General features: G+C 39.1%; 1 protein-coding gene across 2 annotated transcripts in view; it reads left to right on the top strand.

The window, feature by feature from the left end:
• The window catches only part of PDK3 (pyruvate dehydrogenase kinase 3), a 63,822-nt gene extending 49,415 nt beyond the window's left edge, over positions 1-14,407 (top strand). Inside the window, exons 7-12 of one of the 2 annotated variants that reach the window (XM_011382453.2) lie at positions 3,446-3,522; positions 4,850-4,951; positions 5,373-5,483; positions 8,304-8,417; positions 9,703-9,842; positions 13,717-14,407. In XM_011382453.2, coding sequence (XP_011380755.1) covers positions 3,446-3,522; positions 4,850-4,951; positions 5,373-5,483; positions 8,304-8,417; positions 9,703-9,842; positions 13,717-13,747 — 575 coding nt within the window. In that variant the 3' untranslated portion in view covers positions 13,748-14,407. The remainder of the gene's footprint in view (positions 1-3,445; positions 3,523-4,849; positions 4,952-5,372; positions 5,484-8,303; positions 8,418-9,702; positions 9,843-13,716) is intronic. The other variant, XM_011382455.2, reaches the window with a different exon arrangement.
• Positions 14,408-22,728: the final 8,321 nt, after the last annotated feature.

Here is a 22,728-nt window from a genome sequence, read left to right as displayed (position 1 = left end):
CTGTGCAGTTTCAGAAAAGGAATGCCAAGGTCCAGATGGGTTACGTACCTACTAATATTTCTATTAAATGCCTAAGTCGGGACTTGATCCCAGTGTGACTTGGAACCACACTATATATTGTTTCCAACAGCCTTATCCATTGACTTTGGGAATTGATTAACCATCTCTAAGTGCCAAGCTACTTTTTCTCTTAAATGTTTTTTTTTTTTTTCTGCAGAGTTCTGTTGCTATTCTTTAAATGTTGTTTAAATGAATGGTATTTGGAACAATGAGTGTGCAAAATAGAGACTGTTATTTCTTGAGTCTTCTTTTTTTGCTTTTTAATTTTTATTTTTATTATTTTACAAAGTAATAGTATCACAACTATTTTTTAAGATACGTGAACACAAGTATGACTCTTCTTGAGTCTTGAGCATGGAAAACCTGAAACATTTTTCCCATTGACTTTTTAAAATGTACCCTTAGATGGAAAGTTCATATCCATTTCTGAAAGTCAATAAACATCTACTAAGGATCCACTATATAAAAGCCCAGGATTAGGGAAGAGTCATGGACCAAAACATTCGACCTGGTTCTAAAAGGCATGTAAACTATAATGACCCCCACCCCAGAAGTACAAGTGATTGAGCAAGACTTCAGATGGTTCCTAGAGAATGTTGATTGAACTAAAAAAAAAAAAAAAACAAAAATACCCAACACAATAAAACTATCAAAGGTATTTTAATTTTTTTCCGAGATTTGGAGTGAAAAGGTTGAATTCAGAACGCTGTTTGTATAACTAATCATGCCCTTTTGGTAGAAGCTAGAGTAAGCATTCAGTGTGCTCCTGGAGCTCCATTAAAATGACAATAATGGACTACAAAGGAAAACAGCAAAGAAACCAGGAAGTACTTCAGTGAACCGCTGATCCCACCTCCTGCCAGAGGGTAACCAGATGGAAAGAAGTATTCTGATTAATGTGACAGAGCAGAAGAAGCCACAGGGGAGGCTGCGGGCAGAGATGGCACCTGATTGCCAGAGGTTATCCTGGAGAGACTGGGGAGCAGAACCGCGAGGTGCAAGGGACCGAAGGGAAATGGTAGGGGTTAGTTGAAAGCTGGTGTAGAGCATGGAGGGGTGATGGAGAGCCCTGGACTTTGCCTGGGCTCTGCCTGGAGTCAGTCACAAGCATTTTCCCCTGAGCAAAAAATCAAAACTCGAGAACTTTCTTCAGGAACAACCTGGAAAAAAACTGGGCTGTTTGTGTATCATTAGCTCAAAGTAAAGCCCTCTTCATTCAAGCTTTGGGGGACCCTCTGGTCAGAGACCAGCTTACTATCCGCTCGTCCTAAAGCCAGTTGAAAGGTCTTGACCAGGTACACAGAGATTCGAGTCATCTTTCCCATTTAAGGGAGGGCCCAAGAAGTGGAGGGATAAACACCAGCTACCTCAGATGATTAATCCAGTCCCTCATTCTTCAACAAGATTACAACCAAGGAGTATCAGACCTTGGTTGAAAGCCAGCCACGTGAACGAAAACATGACAGGCTGCACTGTCATGGCCGGCAGACCACCCCCCCCCCCCGCCCCCTTCCTAAATTCTGAGAGAAAATGACTTCGGATCAAGAATTCTGTATCCAGCCAAACCTTCAATCAAATGCATCAGAGGAATAAGGATTGAGAAATGTATCTCCCATGAACACCTTTCTGAGATAGATTTCCTCACTGACTTGATGATGTGTTTAATAGGGATATAAGAAATAACTAAAACATTCTGGAGCTTCGATCAAAACAATTTGAGGACGATGGCCACGCAGCACGTTTGGAAAGCAATCGATTCTAATTTGAAAAGTCTTAAAGAATGGAGCGGATGCCATGCATTAGAATAAGAAGACGGAAGATCTTAGAGACGTGAAGAGGAAAGCATGTTTCTTATCCAATCACCCCAGAGGAAGGGTCGTTAGAAGCTCCAGGAAATATATAAAATTCTATCAGAAAGACACGGTCCAAATATTTGGCAACTTAAAAAGGGTAGTCTGATTTTGAGCAGTTGGAGGAAGATAAAAGAGAATCCATTTCACCTTAGGCCGAGAACATTCTCATTCAAGTGACACATAAATCATGTTTTTGGACCCATAGGGAAGGAAATATGGCCCTGGTCCACTCTTGCGGCCGCTCTGCAGTGATCCATATTTATTTACCTAGTTATGATGTTCCCAACACTGTCGATTTTCAGCTTCATAAAAAAGAACCCATAGGCAAAGTACGGAAGGGTTAATTAGGGTTACAAAACAGAATGTAAATATTATCAACCAAAAGGCTAAAGCAGAAATAATAATGAGAGGCTGCCTCTGGGTGCGGTCTGGGGGGCGAGATGGGAAAGGGTGCAGAGACTTTTACTTTTATCCTTTTTAACAAATTTTTAAATAATTTGTATATATTACTTAGTAACTCACAGATTTAGAATCGCAAGTTCCAAATTTAGAATCAAAAGTATTTGGTTCAGGTGTCCAGTTTCGGCACCTCTTCTGTTATGGTGGAAGTCACATAGCCTGTGTCTTCACCCATATTAATGCCACCCACCCCATAAGCCACACGGTATCGTCACAAGGGTTCAATTGGATAATGTATGTGCAAGTTCTTTGTAAACTGCTAAGAACCAAACAGTTGTTCGCTCTACTTTATATTACTGTTAATTATGTACTTTATTAGAGGAAGTGGTTAGGTCAAAATTACGATATGAGTATGTCCTGCCTGAGAAAGTTCACGTGGTTTCAGTCTCTTAAGTGATTTCAGGTCACGAGGAGGAGGAGGGATTAAATTTTCTAGCATCTACTCTATAGCCCACGCTGTTCTTAGCATTTGATGTGGAATTTGGTGTTTCTCAGATTTTCCCCAGACGATCCCTGATGCAAGGAGGAAGGGCCGTAGGTCTCTAGGGGTTCGTCTGCTAGCTGCTAGTAGAAAAAAAGTTAGGTAAACCTTACATTCTACTCTATAATATGCCTTGTTTGTCATAATGTAACAATTTAACGTCACTGTTTAATTTACCAAGATGTGCCCCTTTTCCTCTGTGGCTTCGCGTTTTCCCTGCTGACTACTGGGGGTCAGTGATAGGGGCGGGTGTCTCCCAATTTGAAAAACACTGAGCGACACTCGGATGACCTTATGTAATGCTCAGAACATTATTACACAGGTGATAATATTCCAGTTTTGCTCAACTAAGTTTCAGGGCGATGGAGTAATTTTCCCAAGGTCACATAGCTGATAGAGTGAAGGAACTGGAGATCACCCCAAGTTTGTTGGACCTCGAAACATTTGCTTTTGCTCAGTCCTGCCTTTAGAGATGGAAACCAAAATTAACAATTTATAGAGTTCTTATGCACTTGGAAAATTGAACACAGACATTCTTGACTTTCTTCTAGTTTTGGTCCTTATTCATTGATGATTTTGTCTCTGTTTTCAGCCAAAGCTCCAAACAAACCTATTCAGGTAGTTTATGTGCCCTCACATCTGTTTCACATGCTATTTGAGTTGTTCAAGGTAAGTGGAATTTAACAACATGGAAAGAAGCCTTCATTTTAAATTACTTTGATTCAGGGCATAATGGATTCATTACATTAGCATAAGAAAAAGGTTTTACATAAGCATTTTTAAAATTCTAGTTCTGATATCCTGTGGGTTTTATAATTTGTACACTGGGAGATGAAAAATTGCTGTGTACAGTATAGTTTTTGTGAATATTAGTACATATTGATTTTGAAGCTTAATTGTACTTTAGTGATTTTTATGTAAAATCCATTCTGTTTTTCTTTAGTTATGAGATTAGAGATGCTTTTTTAGTTTCCAGACCTGGCAGAGGCTTTATTGGTGGTAGCCAGATCAAAAGAGAAGCATGTTTATATGTATTTAGGCCTCCGAACATTAATTGCGCATTAGCAGTTGTTCCAGTCCTGGGACCGACCGTGACCCTTTTACATATTTGAAGACCTGACAGAGGCAGAGGAGAGAGATGTGGAAGGGCTGGGCCGAGAAGGGGCCCCACACCCCACCCCCCGACACCCCCAACCTCCCGCTCCCCGGGCAAAAAAAAAAAAGTGTCTTTAGAATCTCTACAGCTTAAGCTGTTGCTTTTGTTAACCAGTAGCTAATGACATTTACAGGTAGCAATACAACAGGCACTAGGCGTTTGAGCTAAAATTTTATTTCTTCCACTATTTGAAGCCCTAAATTGAACACCTGAAAATCAATTATGCTCATTTGTTTCCCCAGATTATACTGTTATTGATGTAACACTTGAAGGTTGAAATGGGCATTCAGTTGTGAACTTTCTCTTCAACAGCTGTGGCTTTTTCAGAATTTCTTTTTAACTGACATTTCTTCTACTTTTTTTTTTCTTCAGCCAAATGGTTAATTTTTGTGGGAAGCATGAATCTTCTCAGGTTTTCCATCTTCTTTAGAGGAAAGGTGCTCTGTATATGCAGACTGATAAATAGGGTTTAATACGAATCACTGAGGCTCTCAGCCTCATTACATGTGATAAAAACATTCCTCTTGGTTAAAAGTTGAATAATCTGAATACCCTAAAGCAAAACAAAAAGAAATAAAAGGAAGGAAAGAAAAATAGATGTTTAGTATGGTAGATGGGACTGAAACTAGTTGAAAAACAAAGCAACAGGAAGTTTTTTGCTTGATCAGAACACAGATTTAGCTAACCTCATTAGAGGGAAAAAAGGCCGTATAAATACAACTAATATTTGCCCTGCAAGAAAGAGAATTGTGTATAAGTAATGTTGTGCCAGTTTTTTTTTTTTTTAATTGTGGTTTGCGAGTGAGCGGTATGCTAGAAAAAAAGGTCTTATTATTTCAGAACTCAATGAGAGCTACAGTTGAACTCTATGAAGATAGAAAAGAAAGCTATCCATCCGTTAAAACTCTTGTTACTTTGGGTAAAGAAGATTTGTCCATTAAGGTAACTGCTTTATTTGCACATGTACTTTAATTATCGGTTAGTTTAATGGTATCTAGACATTGAGGAATCAGAGGGAAGGGACAGAAGCTGACATTTATGCAGTGTCATGTTCGTGAGTACTGTATTAGATCCTTGGCTTAAGTTGCCTTATTTAAGCTTTATCAGTACCATTTTTCAGGAAGCTAAACAAGATCTCAAACCCAATTCTGTGGGATCCCACCACACTTCCCTCCCCACTTTGCTTTACATTGTTCACAAAGGAACCATATTTCTTTGGGATTCAAAGCCCTTGTACATTTTAAAGTAATCAGGTATGGACTTCAGTTAATGAACTTGCTGCTTCCTACGAAGTGTAGAGTGATGACTTCTGTCTCTTCCCCCATCCACCCTCCCCCCTTCCTCCTCCTTTTGTACATTACAGATCACTGACCTAGGTGGTGGCGTCCCCCTTCGAAAAATAGACCGTCTTTTTAACTACATGTATTCAACTGCTCCTAAACCGAGCCTGGAGCCTTCAAGAGCCGCCCCTCTGGTGAGCATCTTAAACTGCTGCTTAAGGGGAGACCGGTAACAGGAGCAAGGATTCCCACAGAGCGGGGCAGCAGCCTCTTTGAACTGGAATGTTTCCTGTGTGGTTTGGAGGAGGGAGAATTTTATGCCACTGCTGCTTTCTTTGTGAATCCTCTGGACTTAGACTTCTTCCCTAATTTGTGTCTAAGAAACACTCAGAGCTCAGCGCCTCACTCTCAAATATAGAGAAAAAGCATTTCCCTGTGGTTACGGCTGCTGCCGGAGCAGCATTGTCCGCCTGGCGCTTCCTTTAGAGGTAGTTGAAGTTTGACAGCGGGTGAGCAAGGGAACGGCACAGCGGGTATGGCTGCAGCGTGGTCCTGGGCGCTTTGGCACTGCATGCCATAGAGGACCAAATCACCTGAGGCCTTCGAACTTCCCTGCCAAATTCGTTTATATAATTAAAATGTTAAATTATGAACACATTACAGTTTTATATTTAAAAACATAAGCAGGAAACATATAGGTGGCATATGCACTTTCAGAGCCTTTTCTTTCTCACTCTGGAAATAACTTTCAGCCCTATTAAGGCAGTGAGAAAAGTTTCTGGTTGCCATGGCAGCATTTAGATTCCCGGTAGGGCCATACTTTCTTCCCCTGCTGAGTGTTTCTAATTGACAAACAACAGGTGAACCCTTGGTCATTAAACACAGCAATAAATCTATCAGTCTGCAGAATGGTGCAGGATATAAATTAATTTTCATTTCCAAGTTCTACCTGACTGAAAAGCACATAAGATATTTTATTTGTGTGAATAAAATCCAACACTTGGCATCATTTATTTGAGACAGAGTTTGTTAACTCAGCATGTTGAAAATAAAGAGGAAGTCACATATCACATTTAAGAAAATTCATTAAACAGCAGTTTTGGAAGGCATCGCCTCGACCAGGTTCTGGTACCTACTTAAATAAATGTCAAAAGGAAAAAAAAAACATGCAAGCAAATCTAGAGCCTTCTCCAGTTGTTTAAAAGAAAGATGGATCATGTATTCCAGGTCTCAAAATAGCATTTGGGGATAACTGTTATGTCATAATTTGTTAACGAAATGTAATTCGTTAATGAGCAATTGAAGTAAGAGACGTCGAAAAATTCTATGTCTGACCTGCCATTTCGTAGATGAGAAAATAAGCTTAGGACCGTGCCCAAGGCCATCGAGCTCCTTACAGCACAGCGAACACTGGCCATGTCCACATTCTTTCCAGTGCACCACATGGCCTTCTCCTTTTGAAGAAATGCTTCCAGTAGTATCTCTCTCAGTTAGTAAACTGTCCTCCGCCTTCAGGTGGGCATGCGGAGGTGTACTACTAGAGAACATAATTTCCTCACCAAACACTCTACTGTGTTATACAGCCTCATGCCTTGACACATGGATTTCTTTTTCAGAAACGTCCTCCTAGCCAGCTCCTATCGATCCTTTGAAACTCTGGGAAAACTTACCTGAACCTGACCAAATCCGAGTTAGCGGCCTCTGTCCTGCGTTTTACAGGGCTCCAGGCTTACCTGTCTCTCCTCACTCAGGACTGCGCTGGGCTCAGGCGTTCTCAGCTGTTCCCTGGTAGACCCGAGAGCAGGCTCTGGGCCTTGATTTTCTTGGCTTCTTCCTGGAACATGCTGGCTTCTTTTCTGTGGTGATCTCAATCACCATTATGGATGTCTCGTCTTCACTACTGGCCATATTCTGCCAATCTTAACACCCTTAAATGACTGGTTATGCTCTGTCACACCCAGCCCTTAGAGCTAGGCCCTACCTTGAGGAGGGAATCGAAGAAAGATGGTAGAAAATGGTAAAAAGTCACATAACTTGGTAGAATTGCTGTTCTGTAGTAGCCGTAACGACAGTTTTCATTTATTGAGTTTTACTGTGTCTTAAACACTGCGCTAAGACTTTACACTTATATATTTAATCCTACAGCAGCTCTGATGAGAAAACTGTCTCAAAGAGGTCGAGGAAATCGCTCGGACTTGCACAAAAAGTGAATTTCAACTTAGGTCTCTCTGAGCCTAAAGCCCAGGCAACCCGCACTCTGTGGCGCAGTTCTCTACCCACTGCCTCGTTCGTTAACCTTGGCCGTGGATTTAATCAGAGGGGCCGAAGCTTGCAGGGCAGCGTCTCCCCATCCTCCCCAGCGTTACTGAAATTAGTCTCAGTTATTTGTATTGTTCTTGTCAATACCGGAGACTTTTTTTTTTTTTTTTAAAAACAACCTGTTACAGGCAGGGCTCTGTAACATAGAGGTATAGGGAAGTACTAGAATTGTTTTCTTGTCTCTAAAAATATATGGACTACCATATATTCAAATCTTGTAGATTCCCAGAACCTTAGAAAGTAGCCTCTCAGGAAATTTTCTTTTCAATGCATTAGCCTTGGTCCTGGTAGATTTGCACTCCTGTGCTATTCAATTTAATTTTCACTTCAAAGAACGTGGGGATCTGATAATGGAACTTTGGAATGATGTGGTTTAGTTTTGTTGCCAGTTCAAATTCCACTTAATTTGGGGATTTGCTTTTAAAATGCTAAAAATGTGCTTTAAAGTGCTAAGAAAGCATTAGTCAAAAATTGAAGTATTTCTATTATTCTCCAAACCTATGAGAAGTGTTTTTGTAGAGTGAAAATAGATTGTTTGCCATAGATGAGCATGTACATCATTGTAAAGGTTGAATCAATAATTTATTTGCTTTAAATCTCAACCAAAAATGTATTTTAATCTTCTGAATGATCGTCCTAACAAATGTGTTATCATTTGTGCCTGTCTCACTGTATTCATTATATTTTCTCCGTAGGCTGGATTTGGTTATGGCTTGCCAATTTCGCGTCTGTATGCCAGGTATTTTCAAGGAGATCTAAAACTTTATTCTATGGAAGGAGTGGGTACAGATGCTGTCATTTATTTGAAGGTACTGCATTTTATTTCTATTAGTATGAAGGCATCTACTCTTTAAAACTATAAGTTCTAATAACTAATAGATACTAGCACCGTATCTTCTATCATCTCTTATATTCAGCTCAGATTTACTTCAGTTTTATGGGAAAAGCATATTATGTCCTACTCTTCATTTTATGCTCAGATATAGCAAAATGTGAAATATGGAGATATAAAAAGTAAAATTGATTTTTAAAACCATAATTCTGAATTGTGATATTTTAAAAAATTGCATATCCATGGAAAGGGCTAATCTAAAAGGAGACATTATCATAAACTGAGGTCTTTTAGTCTTTTGCTATAAAAACTTGCTGGCTTTCTCAAAGTTAGAAGAAGTCAGTAATCACAATGCGGTTATATGAAAGGTTCATCCAATGGCAAAGTTCTCTGTAACACAGGTTTTCTCATTCATTGGTGGCGTTAGACTTTATTTCTGAATTCGAGAATACTTGGAGTATTTTTTGAATAGGCAATGTAGGCACAGAGTATATAATTTTAAAGCTGCAAAAGGGAAAACGAAGTCTCTTCCACCACTGGCCCTGAGCCACCAGCCACCCCGTTCTCTTCCCCAGAGGTTACCCCAGGCCCCACTATTTTATGGATCCTCCTACAGTTGATTCTGTATTGATAAACATATGAGGAAACTTTAATTTTTTTTTTCACACAAATGATTATTGCAGCACTTTGCTTTTTAAAAATTTCTGATATGTCTTGGAGATCTTTCCATATCAGTTCACGTAGAACTGGCTTATTCTTTTTAACAGCTGCATAGGGTGTTATATGTTAACATACATGTAATATGTTACACCATAACCAGTTAGTTGCAGTGTTTATCTCAGATGCCAATACACCTAAATGGTGTGACATTTAATATCACTTTATGGGCTTATGTTTATAAATCTAGTATGTAGGAAACTATTTCTGTCTGGGTCCTTCAGGAGAGCAATTTGCCCAGTGAACAGTAGTGCTTGGTCTAAGGCCATATAGTCAAAAGTATCTCAAAGCAGTGTTAACTGAATTAAAATACTTTTTGTTCTGATCATGTGTACATCAGTACTGGTTTTGAATGAGTGAATATTTTTATTTCTTTTAAAAGAGCTTTCCTTTTATCCTGGCCAGTCAAAGTAAGCTACTAAAATGTAATTTTAATATCATTCCAAATATATTAGGGTTTCTAACATTTTAAATTGTAAAATTTGGTTTCGTATTTCATGTGAGACAAATGGCACTGTGACCCTTTGTTTATATTTTTCCGTTAGGCACTCTCAAGTGAGTCATTCGAGAGACTTCCAGTTTTCAATAAGTCAGCTTGGCGCCATTATAAGACCACACCTGAAGCCGATGATTGGAGCAATCCTAGCAGCGAGCCCAGAGATGCTTCAAAATACAAGGCAAAACAGTAATATATTACTTCGCTTTCCTTTCTGAAGTCTCTGATATTTTCTCATAATAGACCTATCAGAGAATTGATAACTTTCAGCCAAATCTTCTTTATGATTTTATCACTGGAAAGGCAAAGTGATCCCTAAAGAAATATTAGAGCAGCTTTCTCACCCCAGACAGGAAGAAGAGAAGGAACTGGGTAGGCAGAGTAGCCATTCAGATAGAGGCCCCACTGCTCTGGGGGTCCTCGCAGTGTGAGGATATTAACAGCAGTAAGCAGAGTTTATCTTGCCATGAATTATATTTTAAAAGTAATTAAAGTAATTGGCAATTCGTCGTCATCTGTAGAGATTGACAGAAAAAAAATTTAGAGAAGTTCTGTGAGTTCAAACTGAAAAAAATAAATGACTTAAAATTATCAGTCAGGGTAAAAAAAAATGTGGTATAGCCACACAGTGGAATATTATTCACTCTTTAAAAGGAACGACGTTCTGTCATAGGCTACAGCATGGATGAATCTGAAGTTATTATGCTAAGTGTGATAAGCCAGGCCCAAAAGGACAAATAATGTATGATTCCATTTATATGAGGTACCTAGAGTAGTCAGGTTCATAGAGATGGGAAGCAGAATGGTGGTTGCCAGGGGCCGGGGGAATGGGGAGTTGTTGTTTAATGGGGAGAGAGTTTCGTTTGGGGAAGATGAGAAAGTTCTGGAATCGGTTGCACAATGTGAATACATTTAAAACTACTGAATTGAATGCTTAAGAATAACCATTTTCGACCATCTAAATATGTAAAATTGGTAAATTTTATGTATAGTTTTCCACAAAATTTTTTTAATGAAAAAGAGAAAAATTATCAATCACAGAATGAGTTTCACTATTTGACCATAATAAGGAAAATAATCCAATCTTTGGTTTTCAATTTTTTTCTTCTGACGACCCTTAAGCTCCAACTCTAACTAGCAACAGTAAAAGTTCTGTTTCTTCGTTTAATTTAAAATAAGCTTTTAGTAATAGAAGGTTATAAAATTTTAGAAAATGTAAATAAGGAAAACAAGAGAAACCACTGTATTTCCACAACCCTGAGATTACCACTGTTACAGCTTTGTGTGTTCTTCCAGATATTCTGCTATTTCGACACATATGTGTTTTTCCTCCAAATGAGATCACACTATTCATACCGTTTTTTCATGACCTGGTTTTGCTTCATTTAACCATCTCCACCTTTCCATGTCAATAAATCTTCATCTCATGAAAATTCCCTGATTTGTCCAAACCTGGGCAAATTCCAGGACCATGTGACATATCTCAGTAGACCTCAAGTTATTTTTCACCTAGAATATTTTTTTCTTGTTGAGAGACCATGCCAGTTGTTCTGCAAAAATATCCCATCTTGATTTGTTTGGTTTCTTCTTTGAAATGTCATGTATCTTATCCCTCATTCTCTGTATTTCCTATAAGCTGGAAGTTCATGTAAAGGCTCAATGGAGCATTTTTGTTTTTTTGCTAGAATACTTCATAAGCACTATTGGATATTACACCGAGACCCATGATGTCTGGTTGATCCACCGTTAGTGACGTTGAGATAGACCATAGTCCTCATGATGGCTGTCTGCTCCCTCTATGGGATAGTTATTTTTCCCTCTTCAACTAGAAAGTAATCTGTTGTGTAGTGTTATTTGGTACTCTGCAACCATCAGCTAATCATTTTTACACCGATTGATCATTTTGGCCTGAATCAATAATTTTATTAACATTTAGAAGAAGATAAATTTTAAAATTATCATTCCTTTGACAATTATTAACTGACATTCTTCTATAAAGTTCTTCCTCATGAACTAAGGCCATTTAGGCACCTTTTGAAGTACAGTTCCTCCTGGCAAGGCAAGAAAGACATTTAAGTTTTTCCCTTTAATTACCAGTTTTTGAGATGAGAAGTTGAATTAGAAGCCATCTTAAATAGTGACAAATAATGAGTTTCTGGCTTTCTCTTTTTTGAGTAGCGTTATGGTTATTATAGATTTTTTATTGCTTGGACATGTTTAATCAGTACTTAACATCTGTATATTAAAGTGTACAAATTTTAAGTTTATGGCTTGACAACTTTTTACATATATTTTCTAGTACCTGGAAAAGCCTCTTTCTAGTTAAACTCTTCTCCCTCCTCCATCCCCACAGTGTAAGCATTATTATGACTCTGTCACCTGTCACTATATCTGACTTTATTACTTCTTGAACCTAAAACAAAGGGAAACATATAGTGTGTATTCTTTTTGTGTCTGGCTTTCTGTGACGTTCATCCATTATTGCACATAGCAACCATCTTTTCGATGCTTAAATTGGTATAATTTTAGGCAACAGGAGCTATTTCGAGCAGGATCCTCTGTGTTCCATTGATAAAACCCCATTCATCTTTGAAAGTTTCCTGGCCCAAGATGGTATCCTAGGCTCATCTTATACCTTCCCTGCCCCAGTCCTAGAATGAGCCATTTTCCTCAAGGATTCCTGTTTGCTTTTAATGGGTATTGGGAACCCTAATCTGGAAGTCGGGAGTGTACATTATACCTTTTCTGGATATAGTTATAAATATATATACATATTTTTTTTTAAATCATAAGTTCTTATCGATATTTTTGCTTCACATTTAACATTGCAGTGTTTCTCCCTAATATGTTTTAATTGTATATATTTCTCCTTACCCTGAGAACCTTAACATAATGCAACAGGAAGGTATTTATCTGCAAATATAGTTTATATAGCTTTGTAATTTTCTACCATTATAGTAGCATTGGTCTTTTCCAATGAGTGATATAAAGGGCATCTATACTGATGTATTTTTTTTTTCTGTGGAAGGGTTCTAATGAACCTCTATGCAATATTGCCGGCCACTCATTTGAGATGATGAAATTTAGGGGAGTTTGGTTTGTGCACGTGAGTGTACGTGTACACACGGGTATGCATGTGCATGGGCGCGCGCGCGCGCACACACACACACACACACACGCGCGCACACCATATCTCTGGCTAAGATTAAGCTAAATCACCTTGAGACACCTGGGTCAGTGTTCCTTGACTCCATCTTCAGTCTGTATGTAAGTCAGTTAGTATGTTGGGCATCAATGTGACCAATTCATTCAAACTATTGCTCTGACAGGGAAGTTATTTGGGTAGTACAGAAGCAGCCTTTTACAAATAATAAGGTCCATTCGAATGGTAAGAAGATAGCTTTAAGTGAATACTGTTTTAAAGACAATTTTAAAACTTTAAATAGTTTAGCAGCTTGTATACTAAGTAAGAGTCTTAATTTCTAATATATTATTAAACATATTTTAGCAGAAAGCAACTTTTAAAATTCTAAAATGGTTAGCCTAACAATTAAAATTGTCAAATTATACAAATAGTATAATTGGGGGTGATCTCGGCAAAGCGTTTAGTAAGTATGGTAAATCCACTGGCTCAATGAGAATTTCTAAGAAAATTTATTCTTTAATCAGACTTTTAACAAGTTATATAATTCACATACCACAAAATTCACCCTTTTAAAGTATACAATTCAGTAGTTCTTAGTATACTTACAGAGTTGTGTGACCCTCACCTCTATCTAATTTTAGGACATTTTCATCGCCCCAGAAAGAAACTCTGTACCCGTTAGCAGTCACTCCTCCTTTCTAATCAGGTTTTTAACTGAGAGTAAAGAACTGTTTTAAAGTATATATAAGTAATTAAATGGTAATTCTTTTTCTGTGGTAACCATAGAAAATAATTTAGAGATAAAGCAAGGGTGTTTGAATTATCACTATAACTAAACGCTTTCGGTAAATCTTAGTTAAAATAGAGATGGTTGTACTAATAAACTCAGTATGGATATTCCTGTCATTTTCTTTGTAGAGAAAAGATGAAGACCAATAGAACTTTCTAGAGAACTCAATGCTTTGGTCCTGTCTGTGAAGAAAGATCATCTGCAAGTCAACCAGAGAGAGCTCCTTTCCTCTACCAACTCTGAGCGTGGCATCATAGTTATTCCAATGCTTGAATGTGTATTTTCTCTGTACCAGCTGGACCTTTACCACAGAAACCTTCCTGTAGCTACTTAAGATCTTCCACTAAAGTAGTGACATGAGTAATTTTTCATAGTATGTTGCCGTTATTCAGTTGGCACCCGTCATAAGAGAGCACAGAGCCTCGCTAGCGCTCTCGTGTCCTCGTACCTCTGTCATTATCATAGAGTTGAGTTCTACGATCTCCCCGGGATTCTGAGCTCCCCACTCATTGCAGATACAGCAGATCTCTACTGTTGCACTTTGTGACCAAACACCATGTTTGTCCCAAACCACCGACTAAGGCCTGGAGAGGTTGAGACATCAGCCAAGTGTGTCTTGATAATTCAGTCCCAGGGCCTTTCCTCTTTCGTATGCATCCCTCCTCACTCTGGTTGAGATTTTTGCCTTCTTTCTTCTGATTGTATTCTCAGCGTGAGGTGTGGGTACTTTCGCATTAGATCTTATTCTTTGATGCATTGGTTTTATTTTAAAATTCGTTTGTGTACTTCCATTCTGTCAATTAAAGCATTCCAAAAGTCGTCTTGGGATTTTTCACTTAATTGCTTGGTTTCAAAGATCTTAAGTGAAAAACTACCTTCTGGTCACTATCAAGTTTATAAAGAGTTGGAAGTGGAATTTTTATGCTTACGTAAACATTTTACTAGCCCGATACGATACCTTTGTCATATTCTATTCCTTTGTAGTTTTCTAAGGAATTGGAGGTCCTTGCGTGATATTCTTCACTACCTGTGAATTAGACTATAGAAGGGAAAACCGCTTTCTAGTTTATTTTGGAAAATGCCCTAGATCTTCATAACTTTTCATTTTCGTGAATCTTAGCCAGTTTTAGAATTGCCGATCTGATTTTCACATTCTTTCGAATTTCTCATTTTGAAAGTGGGAACTAGCAGAGGACTTGGGGCGAGGGAACAGGAGCCATTCTGTTTACCCTTAGAAACAGGCAGCTATCCGAGAGTCCCGATCACATCCTGCAACTTACACGGCTCCACAGGATGCGTTTCTCTTCACTGTAATTTTTTGTGTCTATTACCCACTTCGACTTCTGCCCTCTTTGAACATCCGTAGCAACATTTCCATCTAATTTTTAGGTACCGAGGGCACTGATTTAAAAGTCGTAACTTGTAAAGTATTATTCCTCCCCAAGTCATATGACAGTATCAGTGCAGTTGTCCCCACGGCTATCACAGTGGGAAATTTTCCCTGGGGAGTTTGTGTTCTGACCAGCTGCATGTGGGTTGGTGACAGCTTCTTAGTTCCACTGAATCTGATTTTCTTTCACTTCGTTATGCGGCAGTTCCTTTCATCTTTAGAAAGATCTCACCTCTTCCATCCTTAGAAGGGTCTCATCAGAGAACTCAGATAATCAGTCAGGTAAAAGAAAGGCCAATGTACTTCAAAGACGGATCTGACAAGATGTTGGGGACAGGGCTGTTCCATGTGATTATTTTCTAGTGGGGTAAAAAATGTAAAAATAATGGTTCTTTACATTTAAAGACCTTGGCTTCCTTATAAATGTTAGTATACGAGTACCTTCCTAGGCCTCCGTTTCCAACCGTTCTTTACACTTTCAAGTATGCTACACTGTCAGGGGAAGAAGGCAACAGATTCCGGAGCTGTTCCCTCCCGCATCGGACCGGCAATGTTTCACTGCGTGGTCGAGTAATGCCCGTCGATCGTTCTGCCTTCACAACAAGCTCCATGTAGAGATTGAAGATGGAAAATGTGGTGTGGGGAAATCCTATCACCTTCCTCCCTTCACAGGTCTTTTTCAAAAGTAAAAGAGTTTTTTCAGTAGTTTAGTGACTTAATTGGTAGTCCTTGGCTAATATGCTTTCTGGTTTACTCCTGTTCATCTGAGTCTAGTACAATCTTGCCTCTTCTTTGTTTTCTGCATTAAGAATTTAACTTAACTGCCAAAGCAATCATAGAAGAGTTCAGGAACACCTGGCATTCTCACAGTTTAGCGACCCTAAGTATTCATTTATCCTTTTGGTCGGCTCAACATGATTCTCTGGCTGGCCGGTGGGGTTTGTCTCTAAGCAAATGATCAAATTTCTACATATCGGTTGGAGTATAAATAGACATTGATCCCTTTTCCGTGAAATCCATTTAGTTCTCTCAGTTCCTCTGTGTTTGCCTTTCATTGACTTTATTTTAAGTATTTGGAGGCCATGTCTACTATTTGGAACAGTGCCTGGCACATACTAGGTGCTTAGTAAACATTAGTCGAATCAAGGAATGAAAACTGAGAGACATTTACCTCGGGTGGTAGGCAACATCTTTCTAAGTTCTTAAATTATCTTTGCTTCCAGATTAAAAATCATTTTGGTCAGGAGCTGTGGAAAGACCGAATTTCCTTTTTTAGTGCTAAACAATGACTTTTAAGATGTAGAGAAATGTAAAGAAAAGGAAGCAGGGATGGATCCACTGGGGCCTTCTGATCCTCTTTGTCTCTGAATATTTCGCGACTCCTTAATATAGAGGGTTCTTTCCAACCAACCAGGTGACGTGGTATTATAGCCTTGCTTAAAGATTCCAAAGAACTTTCACATACAGCATCCCATTTGATCCTTACCATGCCGTGAGGTGGACCATGCAGGTATTATCTCTGTTTCTCATATGAGTCCCAAAGCAGTGCAATGGTTGCCTAGGTGGCATGGTAAGTGAATGCAAGAACCAAAGTGAGTAACTGGGCCTTCTTGTTCCTGGGCCTGTGCTCTCAACAATGCACCGGACAATTAGCATGATCTCTCTTGAGGAATTTCTTGGGTATACCAACCCTCAAAGGTAAAGATAGAAACCACAGTTTTTCTATAGTGCAAGACAATTCCATTTAGGAGAAGTTTTCTTTTGTGTGTTTTCATTTTGGCGTGGTTAATTAGAGGAGATAATCAAATGGATTTGGCAACTTTTAGCTAGGAAGACAGGCAACTTAAAGTGTATAGCTGTAGGTAATTACTAGAGTTATTTAGACTTAATTCTATGTTTGAACTCAGTGCTCACTGCCAGCCCTTTCAGACAAAGGCTCCACATTTGAAAGTTGATGCTTTCATCTTTTGGTGGACTAGGTCACAGCATCATTTGGATTTTCTTGCACACTTACAAATGTACCTCTATTACTGTTCCTTTGTGTTCAGTAACTTGGCTGGCTCTCAGATTCTTGGGTCACATCCTTCGTCTCTCGATTCTTTGGAGACCTCACTTTATTGTCTTGTAGTGTCTGGTGGCGCTGAGAGGGCTGAGTCCAGACAGATCTTTCTTCCTCTTTGGTAGATGACCTGTTTGTTTGCCCTGGGGAACTCGTGATTTCTTGTTTATCCTTGAATTCAGTAACTTCATTTGAGTGTATCTCAGAGTTGACAGCTGTCTATTGGATTTTTCTGGTTTGCAGTGCGCATTAGATATTGACGTTCAGGCCTTACTGCATGTCTTATCAGTTTGTTTTCTTCAATAGTTTATCTTGGTATTGGCTCTCTCTTTTCTGTCCTTCCCATTTATCTTTCCTTCAATCACTGTCATCTTGTCTTTATTCTTGCTGTATGATTTCTTTCTCAGCTTTTAACCTTCCATCTCACTGACTCCGTTTTCTAAAGTGTTGATTCTAGGCCTTGATGCTTGCAATGTGGCTTTCACTTCTGTTATGGTTTTGTTTTTTATCCGTTCGTTTCCTTAGCTCTTCCAGCTTTTCTCTCTCACCATGTTGTCCTCGTTGGCTCCTTATTTCATTTCTTTGGAGGCCGAACTGTGTTGTCTACATTTTCGGGGCTTTCTGAAATCATTCTGTTTCCAGAGTGTGTTTGTCTTTCGCTTCTTTCATTCCTTTTCTTCTGTGTTGTTTTACTCTTTCATTGTTGCACAAGTATCATGATGCCTTTTGCTGTTTATTATTTGTCTGCATGGGGCCAGTTCTATCTGACCAAGAAAAGTATGGATAAATCCTTCTTGATGCCTCCTTTTCCAAGTGAGAAGCATTTGAAAGATCAACGTAGCACTTGACCTATAAGGCTTGATCTCGATGGGTTGTAGTGGCGCAGCTGTTTTTGTTTTCTGTTATGCTCTCTGGATATGGGAGAATAAGGAGTGAAGTAAAGCCTCCTTGGAACATGTTGTCTCTGAGTGCCTTTCGTGGAAGCTATGGAATCCTCTGCCCTGGGGGAGAGGGATTCCCCTTGACTTTCCCCATTTCCACTAGATGTCGTGCCAGCAGGAGTGTGGTGGGCTCGTACATCGGCTCTGCTGGATTATATGTACAGCAGGTCTTGCATAATGTCGTTTTGTTATAATGTTGATGAGATGCTGTAGGCGCCTAATTTGCTTCTGTCAATTAGTCTGTGGTAAAATTGGTTTTGTTATATGTTGTTTCACTTGAAGTCTTAAGAACCTATTGACGACACTGAGGACTTTCTGTAGTCAGCATTTGTGTGAGTGGCTCCTGGGTTACTGGTTTTCTCCTCTGCACCTGAGATCTCAACCTCTGTCTGCTCTTAGGTTTGCTTCTGGAAATGTGTGCCCACGTAGTGTGTGCTCAGCTTCTCCTTGTAAGAAGAAATGATTGGTAGAGTCCTTTGGAACACTCATGAATGGCCCAGCAACTGTGGCCTGCTTGGTAAATGCAGGAATCCTCTTTTGATTAATCCTCAACTTCATTGTATCTGTCAGACACTTCCCTGGACTCCTCAGTATGGAGTGGTAGCTTTTATTTCATTATGGACAGCTTCTTTTCCAGTTTTTGGATGGCGTGTGCGTTGAAAGGCAGGAGCGCTTAAGCAAACTTGCATTTATTCTGCGTTCTTTCCCAGCGGCTCCGGTGCTTCAACATTAACTACGAAGATAATCATAATCTATGTTAGTAAACATACGGACCCAATATTACTAGCAGGAAAGAATCGTTAATAACTTGATCAATACAGGATTTTGGCTTATTACTTGTAGAAAGGTAATTTTTAACTCGGGTTCCTTTTCCATCAATTAGAAATATCAGTACCTTCTGGTTTGAAAGTAAGAAACGTGACATTTTAATGAACATAAGTTATCAGCCATTGACATTTGTTAATTAAACATGATAGACTATTTCAAACTAGTACATAATCAGCATTATCAAGAGAAGTATAAACTTTTTTATTAATGAGTTGCTAGCCAAACTGCCCCACTGAGAGCTTTACCGTGACGTAGGTTTTCTTACCTGTCTTTTCGATCAACTCATTTAAAAAACTGGTTCATTAATAGAAAAGAGTTAAGTCCTCATCAGGATTCTATCTGTTATTCATGCATGTGCACTGAGATAGTTTATAGGTCTCGACCTACTGTAGAAGCACACAAGGTAATGTTTCAAAAGTGCATTGATAGGTGGACCATGGGTCGGGGGGTTCATTTGGCCCGTTTGAAGGACTGAAGCCTCCTTTTCTCTGTGGCCAACATAATCCACTAGGCAAACTTTCCTCACCTTCCGGGCCTAGCGTAATGGTCAATGAGTGTGAGTGACAGCCTGGCTCTGTGCGCCAAACTCCACTCTATGCCGTGCCTTCCCCTAATGTCAGTCTTTGCCCTGTTTTTGTCCTGGTGTGAAATGGAGACTTGAATACATAACCACATGAAAGGGACGAAGGAAGTGAAAGTGGTAGACTGAGGAGTCCATGGCAAAGAAAGCCATGTTCATTCCTCCATTTAAATAATCGCGAGCATCTGCGGCGTGCTAGAAACTGCTAAGTGCTGGGCACGTGGCAGTGATTGAAGCAGAAGTCCCCGCCTCGTGGAGCTCACATTCTAGTAGGGGAGACAAATGAGACAGAAAACAAGGGAAGTTTCTAGTACACTTGAGAGATAAGTGCTATGGAGAAGAATAAAGGGGGATACAGGAATCTGTAGATGTTTTCATCGTGGACAGGTGCGTTCCTTACACGAGGAAGCGCTGATGATTCCTGAGTCCTTTCACCTTTGTATCTATTCGTCTGATTTTGGAGTCTCTCCTCCCTGCCTGGCTCTGTGCATGGCTCTGCAGGGGACCCTGCCAGGACTCTGTGCTGCAGCTTTGGGTGGACAGAGTGGACTGAACGCCTTGCATTTCCATGTCTCGCTGACCAATGGGGAGCCATGCTCGGGTGAGAGGAGCCGGCTTTTACAATCAAATTTCCTTGAATGATATGGGCTGCCGTTTCCTCATAACCAATGCAATTATAGCAGTTCCAGATGAGTCTTTTTAGGACTTCAGAAATCATTATTTAAATAAAAGCTTCCCACTTAACAGCACCTGGATGATGATGCCGGAGTTAAAATAGCTGCTTGTCAGGAGAAACCCTCGTTAACACTTCCAGACTGATGTTAGAGGTGGAGGGAAGGGTTATGCAAGCGAGCTTCCCTCTCAGGTCTGCAGGTTGGCGTGAGCCATGTTCACCCTCCAAAATGAAGAAAGTAAAACGACAATAATATTGTGGTCATAGAATCCTTGAGAAACCTTTGTTTCTGCCTTCTGTCTGTCTCTAAAACAGGGACCTGGGTTGCCCGTGATCCCAGTGATAGGGTCAGTGTGGCCGAGACACAGGCTGCTACCTGTAACACAGGTGGCTCTCTGTGGCTGTCCAGCTCCTTGGGAGGGAGCAGCGAAGCCACGGTGGACACGTCACCAGTTCTCTGATACCTGCCTGTCTGGTCACCCGTGGAAGGCAGAGCTGAATGACAGAGAAAGAGATAGGATGCTAGGATGCATTTCATTCCCATAGGTGGGGCCAATTTGTCATTCTTTAAATTGACTTATTTTCATATAAATAACAGCACTTCAGGGCATCACTCCTGAAAGTCTCCAAATGTCTGATACAGTTTAGCGCCTGCGTTAAAAGAAAGACCACCCCTTTCTCGTATTAATATCCTTGCAGTGTTAATAAATCCCTAGCAGTATTCGACTTCCCAGTTCTGTGTCCTTCTCTCTCCAACACTGGCGACTCTTCAGGGACAGCACACCTCCTGATTTAAAGCGGTGACTTCGATCTTGTGTAGAATCTGCATATCTCTTGAAAATGATAAGCATCGGAGCTTGATGTGTAGAGTCTCGTAGTTCAGTTTGGACTATTTTTTTATGAGATCGTTTTTAAATGTTAGAGACCTGAGTAGAAGATTTTTGGTAATACTGGATCCAGGAAATTTACAGTGGAAAGAGTATGAATTTAACCCGAAAAATATTTCTGTGTTCTATAAGTCTTTCAGTGACATTTGGATTAATCAAGCATAATTAAATGTAGTTAGATTTTTGTCAGATTGGAGTTCAAAATAATATTCATCCTTGGAGACGCTAATATATTCTGTAGAAATTTTATTAAGCACTTTAGTTGAGCAAACACCAAGGAGAACAAAATCATTCTCAGGAAGGTTAATTATTAAAAAAAACACAAAGTATAGTAGATTATGTAAATCATTTAAATTTTGAATACCATGGCTTGAGCTTTAATTTACATAGAGAGATATTTTGGATTTTTTTCCCCACATTTTCCAAAAGCACAGAATTGCAATTGCATTCTTTAAAAGTTCTAATCATTTTAGGGCTTCATTAAGTTTGCTTAACTTTTACATGTTATGGTTTCCAAAAGTGAAGAATGACAGTTGTATTCTTTAAATTGCAACTGATTATTTTAGGATTCTACTAAGTTTGTTTCAATTGTAGGAACTGTATTTTTCTGTACCTTTAAAGAAGTGATCTTTTAAGAGATGTATTAAGAGACAGAATGTATGTAAAAGAGAGAGAATGTATGTGAAAGCATCCCACCGTGCCTGGCCTTTCGATAATTGAAATGAAATTTTTAAAGAAAGGTAAAACATAAGAGTTTAGACTATAATGATAAATCTTCTTATTTTAGCAATTTCTTTAAAGGGAGAAGTAAAGAGATCAAATTGATTTTATATGTTATATTTTTTTGTACTCAAAGAATTGCATGTTCACTGCCCTTGCATGTCTCAGGGAATAGCCTTTGATGAGAATCCCCATGAAAATTTCTGAAACTCTGTCACGATGTGTTCAGATTTGATAGTTCTCACCTAAATTTCTAGAGCTAGAGTTTCAAAAGTACTGTCATCTCAGGAACACAAGATTTCCCAAGAAACTTGAGCCTCGCCCTTATTACCATTCAGATTCTATGTGCTTTAAGCTTTTTCATGATAAATGACACTCAAGTGTGCTTTGTTTAGTAGGTATATACAAAGATCTCTTTCTCAACGCTTATCTGAGATTCTGAGATTTTCGTAGAGAGAAAAACCCTGCCATTTGATTTTCTTTGGTAATTTTGCTTCTTAGCTTTTCAATGTGGATTCTGTTTCCCATCGGAATTGAATCTTTAGGGGATAATAAAGTTTTTTACAAGAACATTCTATTAAATAATTCTAACTTTCGCCAACCTAAAAGTGGCCTGCTAATTTGAATTCCGTGCATAGTTTTCGCAAACAGGCTAAAACAGCACAAATGTCAAAGATCATATATACTGTAAGCAGTGTGTTTGCCCTCCAGTTAGCAAAGTAAAGAAATGTTTAACTCTGGCACTTATTACTGGTTTAACAGCTCTTCAGTTCATCTTTGCCTTCCAAATTGGTTGAAAATAGCAAACTTAGAATAGAATACATGTTAATACCAGAACCACTTAATCTTTTAAAATATTCTTATCTTGAGATTCTTTTTGAGAGAATAGAAAAAGAATCTTAACATTCAGTCGTAAATTTCTTTTGGCTCTTCATGTGTGCTAGGCGTTAAAAAGGCAATTATAAAAGTTCAACCAGATTGGAAGTCAAGCTCATTCGCCATTTTGCCATGCTAACTAAATGTAGTGTGACAAGAGGAGTTTGCCAAAACAGGTAGGATGAG

The sequence above is a fragment of the Pteropus vampyrus genome, unplaced genomic scaffold (assembly GCF_000151845.1).
Source record: "Pteropus vampyrus isolate Shadow unplaced genomic scaffold, Pvam_2.0 Scaffold476, whole genome shotgun sequence".
NCBI classification, from domain to species: domain Eukaryota; kingdom Metazoa; phylum Chordata; class Mammalia; order Chiroptera; family Pteropodidae; genus Pteropus; species Pteropus vampyrus.
The sequence above is the reverse complement of the archived record's forward strand: the minus strand, read 5'-3'. Positions and strand labels throughout refer to the sequence as shown.